The sequence below is a fragment of the Martes martes genome (assembly GCF_963455335.1).
Source record: "Martes martes genome assembly, chromosome: 13".
In the NCBI taxonomy this organism is placed as follows: Eukaryota; Metazoa; Chordata; class Mammalia; order Carnivora; family Mustelidae; genus Martes; species Martes martes.
In genome coordinates, this window is record NC_137901.1 from 27,713,558 (window position 1) to 27,730,966 (window position 17,409).

General features: G+C 48.0%; 1 protein-coding gene across 2 annotated transcripts in view; it reads right to left on the minus strand.

Annotated features, from left to right (window-relative positions):
• Positions 1-4,686: 4,686 nt before the first annotated feature.
• SLC14A1 (solute carrier family 14 member 1 (Kidd blood group)) overlaps positions 4,687-17,409 on the minus strand; it is a 29,130-nt gene continuing 16,407 nt past the window's right edge. For both annotated transcript variants that reach the window (XM_080820977.1, XM_080820978.1), the window contains exons 6-10: positions 15,459-15,651; positions 13,324-13,471; positions 12,994-13,128; positions 7,383-7,432; positions 4,687-6,306 (exon numbers count right to left, since the gene is read on the minus strand). In XM_080820977.1, the coding sequence (XP_080677103.1) occupies positions 6,130-6,306; positions 7,383-7,432; positions 12,994-13,128; positions 13,324-13,471; positions 15,459-15,651 (703 nt within the window). In that variant the 3' untranslated portion in view covers positions 4,687-6,129. The remainder of the gene's footprint in view (positions 6,307-7,382; positions 7,433-12,993; positions 13,129-13,323; positions 13,472-15,458; positions 15,652-17,409) is intronic.

Genomic DNA, 17,409 nt, shown 5'->3' on the forward strand with positions numbered 1-17,409 from the left:
TGCCACTCCTATGACCTGCCTGGATGTGCTCTCATTGCCCCAAGATGTGCTTGCTCTTGGGTCACTGACTCATGTCCTAGCTGCCATTGTGTCCTGTGGTCTGAGGGACTTAACTTGAGCCAGATTTCCTGACACCGTGCCAACTTTCCTCTGTGCTTCATTTCTTCCCCTTCAAGTTCTTGCATGTCACTGTGATATAATTCAAAGCTTCTAAGGGCTAGGATCCAATGGACCCAACCCAAACAGGAAATGGGCTTTCTCATTGTTTATTAGGAACCATGAGGCAGAAACTGTCAGCCACTTGTTTTCAGTGCTTCATTGAGCTGGAATTGAATTGAAACTCAACTATTCCCAGTGGAGGCTTCTGACCTCGAATGATTTAGAGGCTTCGACTCTTTAGATGGAGAGGACTAATTAAGGCATGAAATGACCCTAAACTTAAACCTTGCTCTGATCATTATCGCTGGCTGCCTCACTTTTTGCTTAGAATCTTGTTAGTCAGAGGCTACAAAGTCTTGTATGAAGCTGGGGTATCCTAAAGTACTCTGGGAATATTCCAGCAAGTGCTCCACAAAGTCTTTCTGTGTAAAAGGTCTCGATTTAGTTCTCTGTCCCAAACCCCTTTGTGAACCTCTCAATAAACAGTCTTGTCTGCCACCATGTAGCTCTCTCCACTGTGGTCTGGGCACAAAGGGACTGTGTACTATGTACCCCACTGTGACACCCATGTTTGTCTGCTTGGCCAATAGACATTCCTCCTGCTTTCCTTGCAATATGGTGGAGCTCACCTGCTACAGTAGAGGCCAACAATGCCAGATCCATGCTTTTCCAGACTCCTTTGCAGTCAGGAACGTCCATATGACCCAGTTCTGCCAAAAAGAGACAAGTGATGGCATTTGGGGAAAGCTTCTGGGGAAGATTTTCCTCCCTTATAAAAAGAGAGAGACACGAAAGAATGACTCACTTGCAACTCTGGTTGCCTCCTTTTTCTGAGGTGGTTGTGATGTCTGTAACAAGGCATCTGTTTTGGGACCATGAGGCAACAAGGATGAAAATGAAGTCTTCTGAAGATGCTGAGAATGCTGAAGAGGATAGAAGGACGTTGCATCCTTGATGACATTGTTGAGCAGTTGCACTAAACTTGGAACAGAACTTCCTGCTTTAAGAATGAAACTACTGTTGTTCTATTGCTTGCTACCCAAAGCCTGCTGACTGGTATGGATGTCTGGTGCTTAATGGTATGTTCTTATCTTCTGTTTCTTAGAAGGGAGAAGTCACAGAAATCACTCTTCAACCTTGTTGTCCAGCTACCTCTTACTCATCCGCATTACCACGCTACTCCCTTTACTCATTTACTTGTCGGTTCACCTCATAAAGTTCTTGTGAGGGCAGTGGCCATGACGGTTGGGTCCACTATGGCAGTCCCAGTTCCTATTATGTAATAAATAGTCATTCAATAAATATTTGCCAATTACTGAACCAATGGGGGCTAGCAGGGAAGTAAAATCCCTAGAATTTGGCTATAGCCTAGAGGTGAGAGAATGAAGCTAAAAATGGCACACTGTTTCTGACTTGGATAGTAAGCTAGAGGGTGTTACATTTCCCCATAACTCAGCACAGAGGGGAGAGCAGAATAGTTGAAGAAGATGAGTTTTGCCCTGGATGTGTTGAAATTGATACTTCTGGAACAGTTCCCATAGACCATTGAAGAAAGGGTCTGGATTAAAACTCTGGAAAGATGGGATTGGACAGGAAGATGTATAGCACGAGAGAAGCAGTGACTCTCCAGTGCTCCCATCTCTGTGTGGCACCACCATCCACCTTGTGACCCAAGTGAGAATTCAGGGAGTCCTCCTTGACATCTCCCTTTCCCTCATGTCCCACATGAATCCATTACCAAGTACTGAGGATTCCACCTCTTGTCTCTCACACCCATCAACTTCTCTCCATCTCCTTGCCCTCACTGAAGTCTGAGCCAACTACCTCTCTCCTGTGTTACTGGAATGGTCTACTTGATTTCCCAAATCCACACCAATCCTTTCCACTCACCGTGGTCCAGCCATGTCAGTCTTCTCTCACTTCTTGAAAACATAAATCTCCTTATCTCAAGGCCTTTATGCATGAGCTTCCATCTGCCAAGAACACGGCTCCCTCCATCCCCCACCTTCCTCCACCAGCCCATCTCTGGCCTACTCTTTAGGTATTGACCTAAAGCTCACATCCTCAGGAAGGCCTTCCATGACTACCTTCCACCCCACCCACCTTTGTAGCCTCAGAAACTTGACTTCATTGGAACACCATGGGCTGATTTGGGTTTTGGTGACACGTACAGGCAAAAAAAAAAAAAAAAAAAACCCAAAACAAAACCCTTTACAAAAACCTATTCTCAGAACGGAATTATTAATTAAAACGAGAAATGTAACTCTTGCGGGTCAGAAATTCACAAGTATGGACAAGGGCATTGTTTCCCTTAGAAGGCAAATCTACACAAGAGGTGAAACAGCTTGGGAGTACAGGCTCAGACAAGGGGCATTAGCCTCTTGATCTAAGTGATTAGGTTTGCTAAACCGTGATCCCCCCAGTGTGCCCATTTCTGCCATGGGGTATCCCTTGACACCTGTTCCTGGGCCATGACTCCAGAGCTGAAGACCCCTGCCTTTGTCTGCCTCCAGCTCCTAAGCTTCTGTGGTTGACCTGCTTTCCCATCAGATGTAAGCTTGCTCTGGCTGTGTTCACACTTCCCTGGTTAACACTTGGTAAGGTGAGGGTCAGACCCAGGAGCAGTCTTTTCTTTTAGATGATTTCACATATGTCTGCTTTAATCTGCTACCTGTATTTGTAGCTCAATTTTAAGAGCTGGTGAAAGCAGGCTATTATAGGACTTAAATCCACATCTTTCAAAGTCTATTATTTATTCTATTTGTTTACATTTCTTCAGGATCTGTACCGGTGACTGTTAGCGAATGGCATTCTCTAGCCTTGAAGCTACAAGCCTTCTAATGATCGGGGGTGGGGGGGGGTGTGGGTGTAGGTTCAAGAAGCAGATTTCACTCTAAAGACGAAAGCCTTTTAGAAGGAAATTGTTGGACTAAAGGGAAGGCTGAAAACTTTCTTATGCCTAAAATGTTGTGCTCTACGTAACCACCCCAAAAGTATTCCTGCAGGGTTGTCTGTAAGAAGCCACCTTGGAAAATTCTGATCTCCTGTCGAACTTAACCTCCTACCTCAACATATTTCATGCTAATCAGGTACCATGGATAACTTTATAGAGCATTTGAAGTCTTCAGCTGAAGAACCTTAAAACCTTCTCTCTGTTTTCTACCTCAGACCAAAGAGGGCATTTAATGACCAGATCACTCTCGCAAATTTATTGCCTTGAAACAATCGGTAGGAGAGGGTATTTTTTGTTTTGTTTGTTTTTGAGAGAGAGAGTGCACACATGTGTGTGAGCTGGGGTGAGGGTTGGTGGGGAAGGGGGAGAGAGAGAGAGAACCTTAAGCAGGTTCCATACCCTAGGAATAGCCCGAGGCGGGACTCCAACTCATAACCCTGAGAACATGACTTGAGCCCAAATTAAGAGTCCATTGCACAACTGACTGAGCCACCCAGGCGCCCCTTGGAGAGGTTTTGTTTTGACAGAGGGCACTCCAATGGGGCTAATCCATTGTGGCCTTATTTCTTAACCCAACCTGGTTTGGGCTGCTTTTGAAACTTGGAGGGACTTTCCATTCTTACCATGTTTTCTTTCAAGCCCACTAACCACGGATGAAGGGAGGTGGGAGGGAAGTGCTTCAGGTAGCAGAGGGGAGCGTGGCTTCGCCTTCAAGGGGAACAATCTGAGAAGTAGCTCCTCCCAGGACACTCACCGCTTAGGTGTGCCCAGCCTCAGTCCTGGGGCCAGGGGGGGGCCTGGGGCCTGTAGGACACACATGGAAGCTGCCTGCATATTCATCTCAAAGTGTTGGGAACGTGTGCTGAGCATCGGTGACTGCCCTAAGGAATCTGTTCTCATCCCTGAGTGAGAAGAACAATGCGGAGTTGAGAGAAGGATGGGTCCATACCTCTGAGTTGAACAGGGTTTGCCCAGCAACACATCTGGTCCTGTACCATGTATGAGAAAGGAATAAAGATACAGCACTTCAAAATATAAGCAATTCTAAGCAATACGCACATACGCATGTGATTGTGAAGGTTCACGAAAGCTATAAAAGGCGTATGGGACTTTTAAAATTTACACAAAACTGAGCTGTGAGCATAATTTTATTCATATTCTTAATTGGAAATTGGTTATACAGACAATAGGAAAGAACACAAGTGATCCCTAAGAAAACTGACAAAATACTCACTTTATTTCAGGATAATACTTAGTAACAAAAATAGCCTGAGAAAATTAATACCATTTAAATTAGACAACGTACAAGGCTTTAGAATGTTCCCATTTACACGCCTGTGTGAGCACACCAGGAGAAGGCACAGAGAACACTCCAGATCTCCTCACGAAGTTGGGCCTGAAGGGACGGTAGAGGCTCTGGGTCGCTCAACCATGGCCCAGGTTCTTCACTCGTGGTTATCTTTGGTTCTGCTTGCTTTTTTGTGTCCCTCCCTCCCCCCCAATCTTATTTCACAAATTCCCTAACAAGAGAGATGTCCATCTGAACAATTAAAAATTTAGTTTTTCCACAGGCATGCACATGACTCTGTGAGAGTTGCAAATTCAGGGCTTCAAAGGGCTTTGGTTACAGGGTTGTTAAAATGGAGCAATGTTTGTGTTCCCCGAGAAAAGGGAGATGTGGGCTTCTTCCCAAGATATTGGTAGGTTTCCTTCCCTTCTGTTTTTTCATGCATCAAACTGTGTGTTTTGCATTGAGCCTGGCAAACTCCAAGGAGAAAAATCCTTTAGGCTTCTACGGTTTCTCTTTTTGAATCCCCCAAAATACTGAACTGATACAGACGGAACTAGAAGGTAGTGAGCAAACGTCCCACGGCGTCCTCAACATGTTCAGGTACAGAATGTTTATAGGACTGATAACTTTGTAATTAAAGCAAAGAAAAACAGGAGAACCCTTTACTGGTATGTCTTGTCAGGTTTCTGAGTGAGAATATTGTGAGCGTGCAGAAAATAATGAATTTGTTTTTTAAAGTAAGAAACTCAACAACTTCCGAGCACCCAGACACAATCCGACCTTCATTTTCAGACTTTATAAGGTAGAAGACATCCTCAGATGAATTCCAAATGTGGTTTTAAAGGGCCCTGGAGGTTTATGACTTGGTTCTAGGCATTCCTGGCATTTACAGAATCAACTTGGGGATTAAAGTAAAAAGAGCTATGCTGAGTATTTTATAAAAAAATGTAACTTTTCTTTAATAACCAGGGGCTGGTGAAACCAGAACTTCTCCTATTTTACCTCATTGAAAAAACAAATCCATTCTCCTAAGAAAAAGATCATATACTTTATCTAAAATGTCTTTTGCGATGTCTAAGAAAAATAACACTACAGAGTCATTCTGACTGATAAAATCCCTTTCTCCCTCCCACACAATGTGTCAGCCTGGAAAGAATCAACCATCTCCTGTAGAATGCCTCACACACATAGGGCCGCATCCAGGCCCTTCTGCCCAGGAGCTGGAGAACCAGCTGTGGGCCCCACAGCTGTCCCACGGAACTTGTATTGATTTTAAGCAAGTCAAACTGCTTATCGGAGAATTCTGGGTTGACTTTGATTTGTGACCACCAATTCCATTCATTGAAGGCTTCGTTGGTTTGTAGAGCTTAATTTTTAATACTGTCAGCATCATGCAGCCAACCAAACACCAAGAATATCGAAGAATAGTGAGCTCTGGTCTCAAGTCTTCTTTCTGTTGGAGCATTTGACTTTATAAGTAGAGTGTATGTCTAGCACCCACGCCCCAACCAGGGCAGGCCATCTGGACGTGTCTCTCACATGTTTGGGGATGTTCCTGGAGTCTAAAAGAAAGCCACAAAAATGAGCCTAAGAGCAGATTGCCAATGGGTTAGTGTGAATGTTGTTGCTACTGAAAAACAGCAGTTTGCTGAGACCCTGGGAGTCACGTGGGGCAGTCAGCCAGTCAGTCCCCCCTTGGGACCTTGGCTGTGGGTGGGGGTTGCGCTCACAAAGGGCTTTCAACCATCCTTTTCTTCTTGGCCTGGAGGTAGAAGATGCGGTTTTCTTCAGGATAAGTGACTTTGCTGAGGGGCATCCTGTAGATGTTGGCATTTTTCGTGGTCAGCAAGAGGAAGAGGAGTGTGGCCAAACAGAAGGGCCAGGTGCAAGCCGGCAGCCCCACCTGAGGAGGAAGAGACAAGCCACAGGCTCCTGTGAGATCCTGTCCCAGAGCACCACCCTTCCTCGCATTCTCATTCAGCCCAGGGGGATGTGTCCCTGGGCCCCTGGTCCGGACGCTGCTTCTGCTCGCTGAAACTGAGTCCCAGATCCCAGTTGGACTGCATTTAGCATGGGAAGCACGGCCGTCTGTTCCTCAGGGGGTCGGCTGCATGTCCACCTTGCACATCTTTCCCTCCCTCTCATCCAGTCAGGCTTCCTGCACCACATGTGGGAAGAAGACCCCTCATCACCCTCCCAGGGCTCCCTTTGATTAGTTTGGGCCATAGTGACCTCTCTCCTCCTGCTTTCCACCCAGACCAGTCTTGGACTCTACTGGCTTTCCTTCCTTCCATTCCAGTTCCCAAACAGACTCTGGGCTCTTGGAGGGGAGGTCCTTCCTCTGGGCTGTTCCCAGCAACTCATGCAGCTCTGAAGGAGAAGGTCAAGGTCAAGCCAGTGCCGAAAAGGAGGGAGAAAGTGGCAGGAGGCACTGAACAGGCAGTGATTCTGCCTATGAAATAATTCAGCTAGGACACCGGTCCGAGTAGGTCTTACTGACCACTGACGGGGGGGTGGGGGGGCGGTTTAAAAAAAGGCAAGGGTTATGAAAAACGAATGGCTCAATTAAAACCAAAACCCAAACCATTTGGGTCTGTAGCCAATTATCCTTTTCCTCCTTTTATTTCTCAACCACTACATGGTTTTGGCTTTCTGTTCAAGCAGAAGACATTCTAAAGTCAGGTCCCTAACACTCAGAATTATGGCGTGGAAACACGTTATACAGACTAACTTTCACTTCTTTAAATTACGCACTCTGATATTTTTTAGCAGGCCCAGTGATTGTAGCTTAGACTAAAATTTATTATGATGTTAGAAGGTATGTGGAACAGGCAGGCCCAGGAGATGGGAAAGTCGTGGTGACCGCAGCCCAGACTCCTCCTGCTCAGGACACCACCCAGCGAGACCTCAGGAAGGTTTCCACATCACTATAAACAGATCAATCACGCTGATGATAAAGCAAGATTAAAGCCAACTCACCACAGCCATCATGTGGGACAGGCTGACTCCGAGGTAGGCAGTGAACAGAGCTACAAAAAAGGAGAAACAAGACTTAATAGGTGCACTTTTCATTGTAGGGAAGACTGCGTTCTGGTATAAATCTGGAAATCCATGTTTCACCAGCTAGCTCAGCACCCTGGTTACAAGTGCGAGCTCACAGACGCTCTGGGTTCAAATGCAGACCTTATCACTTAGGAGCTTGGTGCCTCCATTCTAAGCCTCCACATCCACACCTGCACAATAGAGGTGATAGAATTTCTCAGGGGGTTGGTGTCATCATGAAAGGAGATACTACTTGGGTTTGGCACACAGTAAGGGGTACTCGGCAAAGGGAGCTTTTCTGGTTACTATTCTGTTGCTATTATCGCTGATCTCTAAGGAAAAGCCCTTCCATGGCAAATAAACTTAGTCGTTATAGTTGAATTAAAATGATGGGGGCCCCGGGGTGGCTCAGCCGGTTAAGCGCCTGACACCGGATTTTGGCTCAGGTCATGATCGCAGGCTTGTGAGATGGAGCCCCACTTCGGGCTCCACACCCAGTATGGAGTCGGCTTGAGCTTTCTCTGCCTCTCCCTTTGCCCCTCCCTGACTTGTGCTCGCTTGCTCTCTCTCTAAAATAAATCTTTAAAAAATGAAACGTATGAATGTTTCTTGAGATAGCATGGTTTCTGTTCAATCACAATGTGTGCGTCTAGGAGTCTCACATTAATGGTTAGGATTCACAGTTACAAAAAAATCATGGTATATAAAAAAAAAAATTAAAAGATAGCAGAAACTGACCACAAACTCGGAATTTCTCCCCGTAATAACATTGTCCCAAATACCATTAAGATTGGCATACGGGCTAATGAATTCATAGGCTGTGTTTTTATTTACTCTGAGCAAAATCTTAAAGCAGGTAATTTGAGTCTACATGTGACCTTCAATACAAAACAACACAAAAAAAAGATCTTGAGTGGCTAATCACCCATTGAAGAGGGGGCTCAGGGAGGCTCAGGGAAGCCCAGGTTTCACAAAGGCAGGCTGCAGGATGACCTCCCTGGGTTGGGCACACAGCCCCCTGGGCCACGGCTAGCTGTTAGACATGCCCACCACCCAGACCTCCAGGGCAGGGACAAGTGAGCCCCATGGGGGGTGGGGCTGGAAGTGGGGGGAGGGACTCTGATCCTACTTACTTGACCATAGACTTCCATCCTTTCATCAATCTTTGGTCTTTTTGTCCTGGTTTTTTTGTTCAACAGTATACCCAATTCTTCTACATCTGAATCGCCTCAGGCTAGCAGGAAAGGCTTGTCTTGGAAGCAGCAGGGGCTTCAAACCCCAGCTCCGCCATTTTATTGTACAGCAAATCACTGAACTTTGGAATCTAGTGTTGCCGTCTGTAAAGGGCAACCTGAAGATGCGCTCTGCAGGGAGATGAATCTCAAATGCAGTCCTCCACTTCCACAAACGGCAGCTGCCCACCCATCCCCGTCCCTGGAGCGGGCGGACCGGGACGCTGCCCTGAGCAGAAGTGGCTTGGGCTGGAAGAACTTTGTTTGGTTTTGGTAATTTCATTTTCCATTTCCTTCCTTCCTCCCTCCCTCCCTCATCTTCCTCCCTCCCCTTCCTTCTTTTCTTCCTTCCTTCCTTCCTTCCCTCCCTCGCTCATTCAACACGTATTCACTGTATTCACCGGCTGGCTGTCGGGTAAGCACCAGAACACTTGCCCTGCTCTCTCGGGTTCCGGGCTCTCCTCTGAGACCTCCCCCGAGCGCACGAGACCTTGCTGCCTTTCCTGTCCTTTTCACACGGGTCGCGCTTGGAAGGCACAGTTCCCGCCCTGCTCTCTTCCTGCTCTGCTGTTTCCAAGTGGTCTCCAATTACAAGTTGCTTTTCTCTCCACAGTAAGAGCGTCACACCGTCTAACAGCGGCTGCCCGTCAGTTAAGGCTTGCTGAGCGGGACCGGGAAAGCCTCCCATTAGAGAGGCAAGTCCACACACCGCAAGGTGCAGGTGATGACTGTGACGGCGCTCTGGGCAACCGTGGGACAGAAAGGCCCTGAGGGCTGAGCAGACAGTGTCCATCTCAGCAGGCCACCGTGGACCAGTCCTACGAGGACAAGCCAAGCATTAAAAAGGGACAAAACATTGGGGTGCCTGGGTGACTCTGTCAGTTAAGCCCCTTCTTTGGATTTCCACACCTGTCATGACGTCAGAGTCGTGAGATCGAGCCCCACCATGAGCTGGCGCTGGGCATGGAGCCTGCTTAAGATTCCCTCTCTCCTTCTGCCCCTCCCCAACTCTAAATAAAAAAAAAAATGAACAAAAAGAAACAAAATGTTTCTCCCATTTGCCCTGACAAAATAACAAAGTTGAGGACTTCCCGGGTGGGCAGTTTCCGGTTTGAAGGCGGAGCAGGAGGCGCTGCCGGGCCCTATCAGAGTCCCCCGCTCCCTTTCCTGATAAGGCCATCGGAACCAGCGGAGGAGCAACTCTGTAATAAATGGCTGTTATTTATTTACCCTGGCTGGCAGAGTTGGTGTCTCGTTTGGCAGGGTCAGGGGGCTGTGGGCAAGCTGGAGCTTGCTGTGACATTTTCCGTGGGAGGCTTGCTGTACCAGAGGAACTCAAAGTCTGCCTCAACGCTTTCTGGGCAAAGACAGAGGAGACGGGCAGTACCCCGTGTGGATGAAATGGCCCCTCTCACACATTGTCCGCTGCTGGGGAAATCCTATGGCCTTTGTGGGGGTGAATGCAACATCGACGGAAATTCAACGATATTGGCCCCAGGGTCTGGACTCTCCACGAATTCCGTATACTGCCCTAACCATTATGCTATGGCCAGTGAAGAAAGTCTGACCTGTCCAAAGGAAGGTCGGCGTGATAGGCGGAATAACGGCCCCAAAGATGTTCCCGTCCGAATCCCCAGAACCTGTGAACATGTTAGTTTACAGGGCAGAAGGGGCTTAGCAGCTGGGATTACGTTGATGATCTTGAGAAGGGGAGATTAGCGGAATTATCTAAGCAGACCCAATGTAACCACAGGGTTCTCGTAAGAAGGAGGCAAAAAAGTTGCATTGAGGGAGTAGGATGGAATGTTTTTACTTTCTGCCTTATATTCTTCTGTATTGATTGAATTTTTGTGTTTTGTCTTGTGCAATAAGCCCCTTATAGTGAAGAAAATAATGAAGATACTCCTGCTTTGAGGAAACCCATCTGCTAACAGCTTTGGCTTCCTCACTTTCCAAACCCTGCCAAGATCTCATCAACAACTCTGGTGTCCAAAATAGTGACTGCTTGATCTTGGAGGAAGGGCTCAGGCTGTCCACGCGATGGCCCGGACCTCCCCTTCCACCAACCAGACTTTCTCCTCCCGGGTTTTAGGACGTACAGAAAAGCCACCTTCTCTAGGAGGTGCTTCTTGATGATTCTGAACTGTTCCGCTCCCCCCTAGAGACGCTGGTACTACAGATGTGTCCTTGTCCTGCTACTAATATTCATGTGGTCTCCGGTGGGCTTCTCCCATCTACCTGGCTTCAGCCCTGGGCACAGCAGCTTCCGGGATCTAACCCTGCTAAACCCCTAGCTCTTTCTAGAACTGTCTGGGCTGCTTCATGAGTGTTTAATACGTATTTGCTGCTCCTGCCAACACAGACACATGAAGGTCTGAGCCTCAGAAAAAGATTTGAAACCCCAAACCACCTCACAATAAAGCTTCTACCCTGGCCTAGCTCGGGTGGCACATAATCTATCTTCTCCTTTGCCCTAAGCTTGTGAACAAAGGTGGGAAAGTGAGCCAAAAGTTCTGACAGGCTTAGTCGCTGGAACAGCTGTGTACTACAAAGAAATGGGCAAAACAACACGTACGTGGTCCCGTCACGGCAACCTGAGGTGTGTTCACCTGGCTACAGCCTCGGACAATCACATCTCGGTGACGCCTTCGAGATCCTTGGTCCTGCCTCCCGCCCGGTGCAGGAATCCATACTCAGTCCTGCCTCACATGTGGTCTACTCTCCTATTTTTATATTTAAATTGAGGTATAATTGACATGCAATATTATATTAGTTTCAGGTGTACACCACAGTGATTCTGCCCTTGTATATGCTGTGAAATGCTCCACTCGGTAAAGTCTCATCACCATCTGCCCCCACACAAAATTAAGACAATGTTACGGACTCTGTTCCTCATGCAGTATATGACACCCCCGTGGCTTATTTATTTTATGACTGGAAATTTATACTTCCCTTTACCCCCTTTGCACCCCTTCCCACCTCCCCTCTGGCAACTACTGATCTGTTCCCAGCATTTATGAGCCTGGGTTTTGCGTTGTTCTGTTTTTTTTTTTTAGATCCCACATGTAAGTGAAATCATGTGATATTTGTCTTTCTCTGTTTGACTTATCTCACTTATGTAATACCCTCAAGGTCCACCCGTGTTGGTGCAAGTTGCAAGATTTCATTCTTTTTTATGGCTGAGTAGTATTCCATTGTGTATGTCTACATGTGATCTGCCATTTTAGGAGCGGCTTAGATAATTTGGATCAATTCATCTGGTGATAAACTGACTCTAGACAAATATTTCTATTAGGTTAGGAATAATTTGTGCACAGTCCATCCCCCCCCCAACATATTCCCCAGGGACGGTCATTCCCTACAGTCTAACCGATTATCTTAAATACTTTTACTTTGTATTGGATTAGGGATGCCAGAGCCTCTGGGTGAATAACCCTCCCTTTTACGAGGGCCTGAGAAATCCACCCGCTTTTCAAATCTCAGTCACTTGAGCTCTGTTTTTACCTCAAGGCCTGAATACTGCCACTGGGAAGCAGAGTAGTGTGTGTGTGTGTGTGTGTGGGGTGCAATTCCAGAGGTTGTTAGCAAGTGTGGGTTCCGGCTTGCACTTACCCTAATTGACTGGATGCCCTTCAGCACACCACTTCACCTCTCTGGCCTTGGAACCCCAATAGTAAAATGAGGGGGACAGAGGGAGATCTCCAGACCCTCTCCTAGCTCTGACCAGCTGAGTCACTGGAGTACCAGGGTCAGAAGGGATGAACACAGCGGTTTGGAAAACGTCGTCCTCGGATCAACAGCAGCAGCGCTGTCTGGCCCTGGTTAGGAATGTCAACTCCCCCTCGTAGGAGGAATCAGGGACTGGGGGGTGGGTGGGCAGCCATCCGTGTTTTCACAAGCCTTCCAGGTGATTCCGAGGCTCCCTGGAGCGTGAGACAGCTGGACGGCCACATGTAGTCCTCCCTGGCTCAGGAGGAATGGCTCTGTGTCTAGCCGGAGTCATTTCACTCGAGTTTCTTGGGTCAGATCATGAGTGTGATGAAATAGAACGAGTCGAGTTTCTACCCCCGACATATGCGATGGCAAATGGTGATCACGACTCAACAGGCTCTCCCGCCCCCACGACAGCCAACGAGGAGGGCACAGCGGAGCTTAACCCTCCCAGGGAGGGGACGCCACCTGTCCTGCTCCCACATGCCGATAGCCGGGAGCCCACCCTGGAACCACAGCCCCAGTGTCTCACACGGTCCCTTTGTACTGTTGGGACTGATTCCAGAATTAGGAGCAACCCTCCCTCCCACGCAGGGTACACTCACCACAAGCAAGAGCTAGGATGTGGGTTTGCCAGGTGAGAGCCAGGAACATTCCTCCGATTGCAATGCAGGCCAGAGAGCTGTTGAAACCCCAGAGTCCAAGGTAGATGTTCTCAAACGGCTCCGAAACACTGAGTCCTAGTAGAGAAGACAGGTGGGCTCAGGGCTGGGGACCAAAGGCAGGGCGCTCTGGAAGGAGGCCAGGGGTGGGGGAAGCTACGCCCATCGGTTACTTGGAAGCAGAGCCCTCAAGGAAGTCTAGAGTATGGAAGATGCCTGGGCGGGGCGGGGTGGGGGGGGCACGGGGGGGTATGCGGTACCATATTTGCTCACCTGCCGCTATCCCCAGCAGTGATCCGATGGCTGCGTGCAGGCACATGAGTGGGGAGGAGAGCAGAAGGGCGACCAGGAAAATGCCCCCTGTCCACGGGTTATCACAGCCATAGATCTGGCCCACACCCACGGGCAGTGATTTCAATAACTGCAAAGCGGTTTGGAAAAGGAGCTTGTTAACACCACTGAGCAGAAAGCTGCAGGACACCCGCAGGCACAGACAATGTAATGGTAGAGTTAGCTATCTCGTCTTCTGAGGCCAGTGGTACTAATTTCTAAAAGTCTCTTTCTCTTGACAGCGAAATCTTCTTCTTCAGCTTTATCCCGAGAAATAGACCAGCCCTTTGCTGGCAAATGCTGAGCCTGCCTTCTTTGAATTCCCCTTTCCTCAGGGTCTCCAAGGCCTGCACACCCACTTGGCTTTGGTTGCTGGGAGGCTCCTGGCTGGTCTGATGGCCAGGACCTGCCACACCTCCCAGCAAGGATGGCAGGGACCACAGCGGACATCTCTGCGGCTCTTAACTGTCCGTCATTCTCAGGCTAACACAGGAGAGCACACCAGGGTCAAGCGAAGTATTATTACTCCTGTGCAATCGGGTTGTTAAGGCCAGAGATCCAGAGCTGGGTTATCTTATCCACAATTCAGAAGCAATCATTGGCAAGTTCATGAATGAGGACCCTATTTATACTTAATGAGAACATGTATTAATTTAAACTAGATAATTGTATTAATTTAAACCAGATAATTGGCTTCTCCCAATTATCAACAAATTCCTGTCAGTCCTCAAAACATACCACTACACGTGAATGTCACAATTCTACGTTCTGGCTGAGGCCCGACTTCAGCTAAGTGCTGACAGACTATGGCAGTTTGGGGTAGGTATAGGGTTCGATTTAAGCCAACAAATAGTAATTCTTTATAATGGTACTTCTGCTCGGGCCAGGAGAGGCCTAATTAGCCACATTAGGTTCCATTGTGACCCAGTCCAGTTACTCACCCTGGTGGCGTGTATACCTCTTGAGCGACCTCGGGGAGGGCGCGATTGCTACAGGGGATCCTGCTTTGGCAGGAGGAACTGCCCCTCCCCTCAGATGTTAGGCAGGATCCAACACTGGCTTCCAAACACAGAGCCCAGGACGGCACTGAGAGTGTGATTCTATCCTAGGATGGACCCCGAATTTTCCAGCTCACAGTGGATCGTCGTGTCTACACAAGATCGTTTCCTGTTTGTCTAGACCGGGGACCTCGACACAGGCAAAGACTGCACAGGTTTTCCCTCAGAACTGATGGCAGAACCATCCCTCAGGGCGCCGGGAGGCGGGGAGTCAGGCGGGATGGGAACGAAGGGTCTTGACGTTGGGGTGGTAGCTCAGAGTGAGGAGAAGACCAGCACCGTCCGGCAGGACTTCCGTGGTGCTGGAATATTCCATAGGCGGCTACTGAACGCCTGAGGTGTGGCTGGTCAGGCCAAGAAACTGCATTTTTAATTTTATTTCATTGTAATGAATTCCACTTTCAAATCTACGTAAGCTGTCAGTTCTTTTGATCAGAGGAGGCTGTCTCGGAGGCCTTAACTTCAGGCTAGAGGCCCTTCATCAAGGGCTGGCCCCCATCCCATCCACCCAAAGAAGGGGCAAGTCTGAAACACAGTCTTTGATGTCCAATGGCACTATACTCCGCACTGGCTTTTAGGAAAAGAGGGGGGAAACTTAGCTTTGAGCAATCATTTAAAAAACCCTTTAGAACAAAGAAAAAAAGATAAAAAAAAAAAAAAAAAACACAGACCCTTAACTACAGAGAACACACTGGTGGTTACCAGAGGGAGACGAGTGGGGGGATTGGTGAAGTCGGTGAAGGGGATGAAGAGGGCATGTATTTTGAGGAGCACTGAGTAACGTATAGAATTGTCGAATTGCTCTACTGTACACCTGAAACTAATACAACCTTGTATGTTAACTATACTTCGATAATAATAATGACAAACAAACCCTTAGAGCCCAAAGTTTTGGAGTAAAATAAACTGTTTATGGGACAAGAGTCTCCGTCAGGCTCTGATGCCCAAGAACACTCAAGCAGGAGGACACTGGGTGTCTTCCAGAGTCAGGGAGGTATGCAAGAAGATAGTGTATCTTACCTGCAGGGCATTGAGCTCAGGCCAGGTGACATTGGGAACTGCGGTTACGGGTTTGAACAATTTGCCTGGGAAGAATGGATTGTAATGTCCTGTGGCCGATAGGTACATCGACAACGCCATGTTGAACGGCAGAGTGAAGACCGGGAGATCCCATTTGCAGAACAAGGAGTTCAACGCACTTGAGAAAATTGGACTAATAACAAGAACCAGAGAACAGAAGGGAAGTTCATGCTCGTGACAACTCAGTTGACAAACCCAATCTCTACACTGTGGAGAGGCTTTATTTCATGGGCAAAATGCTAACGTGGTGTTTTAGCAAACTTTTCACAGGGGGAAAAGAAACAAAACAAAACAAAAACCCCAGACTGGAACAGAAAACCAAACACATGCGGAATAAATCCTGTCAGAGAATAATTCTTACATAAAGTCAATAATCAACTCTTAGCTTGTTTGGCTTTTGAAAAATTATACTCTGGGGTTGCTCACAGTGACTTATGAAATCTAGGCTGTAGAAATATTTTTGGAAGTATTTTCGGTATGAGGTAAAATACTATCCCCCCAGTTAGAGCCCCCTGTGTAACCACAATCATGGTACATGATCATGAGCCGCTGCCTCCCCAGCAGAGGCAACCACCATCTTGAATTTCTGTGTCATCTTCATGAGTCTTTAGTATATCTATTTTTGGAAAAAAGGAACAATTACCCAAGGGAGGATGAAAGGTGGTGTGGGCTGGAGGAAAAAGATCTTAAACTCGGGGTGGGAGGGGGGCAGGAGGGGGAGGAGCAGCTGTAAGTCTGAAGCAGTTGGTGAACTGTGTGACTTTGGCAAGGAACTGCTCATCCATTTCCTTGTCTGTAGCCTGGGGGACTGGATCAGATTAGATTAGACAGTCTCTGGGCCCCTTTTGGGCTCTCACTTATTGGCCCATCAACTAAGGTCAGAACTCCAGATCATAGCGGGGGAGGGGGGGCGGGGAGTGTGTGGTGAGTCCCTGCGGGTGACCCACCTCCTGTCCTTGAGCCTGTTCTTTGGAAATTATTTCCTGGTCAGATTGGCTCTGCCAGCAGACTCTCCCCCTGTGGGTGCAGCCAAGTGCGGGGTGGGGGGGTGCCCTGCAGACACTGTCCAGAGTGGGCTGTACTACTCATCCATGTGGATATTCATATTTTATATTCTAAACGTGCCATAGTAGGAAGGAAATGTATGTTTCAAAAAAAACAAACAAAAAAGGACTTAAGAAACAAATTGGAAGGACTTAGGGTTAAAAGGGATCGAATTCAGGAAAGCAGTTCTTTGAAGGCAACAGGGGCACCTGGGTAAGGAGAGTTCATATAGGCACACACAGTGGTTCTCAAAGTGTAGTCCCTGGATCAGCCCACACCACCTAGGAACTAGTTAGAAATGCGGATTCTTAGGCTTCACCCAAGATGGACTGAATCCAAAGCTCTGGGGGAGGGGAGCAGCAGGCTGCGTTTCCACAAGCCCTGCTGTCATTCTGTAGTTGTGCACGATGCACCACTGATGTAGGGCGCGGTCCTCAAATTTGGTTGTGTTAGAAACCCCCGGGAGCCTTTAAAACTCCCAATGGCCAGGGCGCCTGGGTGGCTCAGTGGGTTAAGCCTCTGCCTTCGGCTCAGCTCATGATCTCAGGGTCCAGGGATCAAGCCCTGCATCAGGCTCTCTGCTTGGCGGGGATCCTGCTTCCCCCCCACCCCCGCCGCCTGCCTCTCTCCCTACTTGTGATCTCTCTCTCTCTCTCTGTCAAATAAATAAATAAAATATTTAAAAAAAAAAAGGAAAAAAAAAAAAAACCTTCCCAATGGCCAGGCAACACCCCAGACCAATTACATCAGAATCTTGGGGGGTGAGGGGATGAGGTGTGTGGGGAGGGTCACATGCACGCATCGGTGTGTGTGATGCTTCCTGTTTCCAATAGGCATAACCTGACTC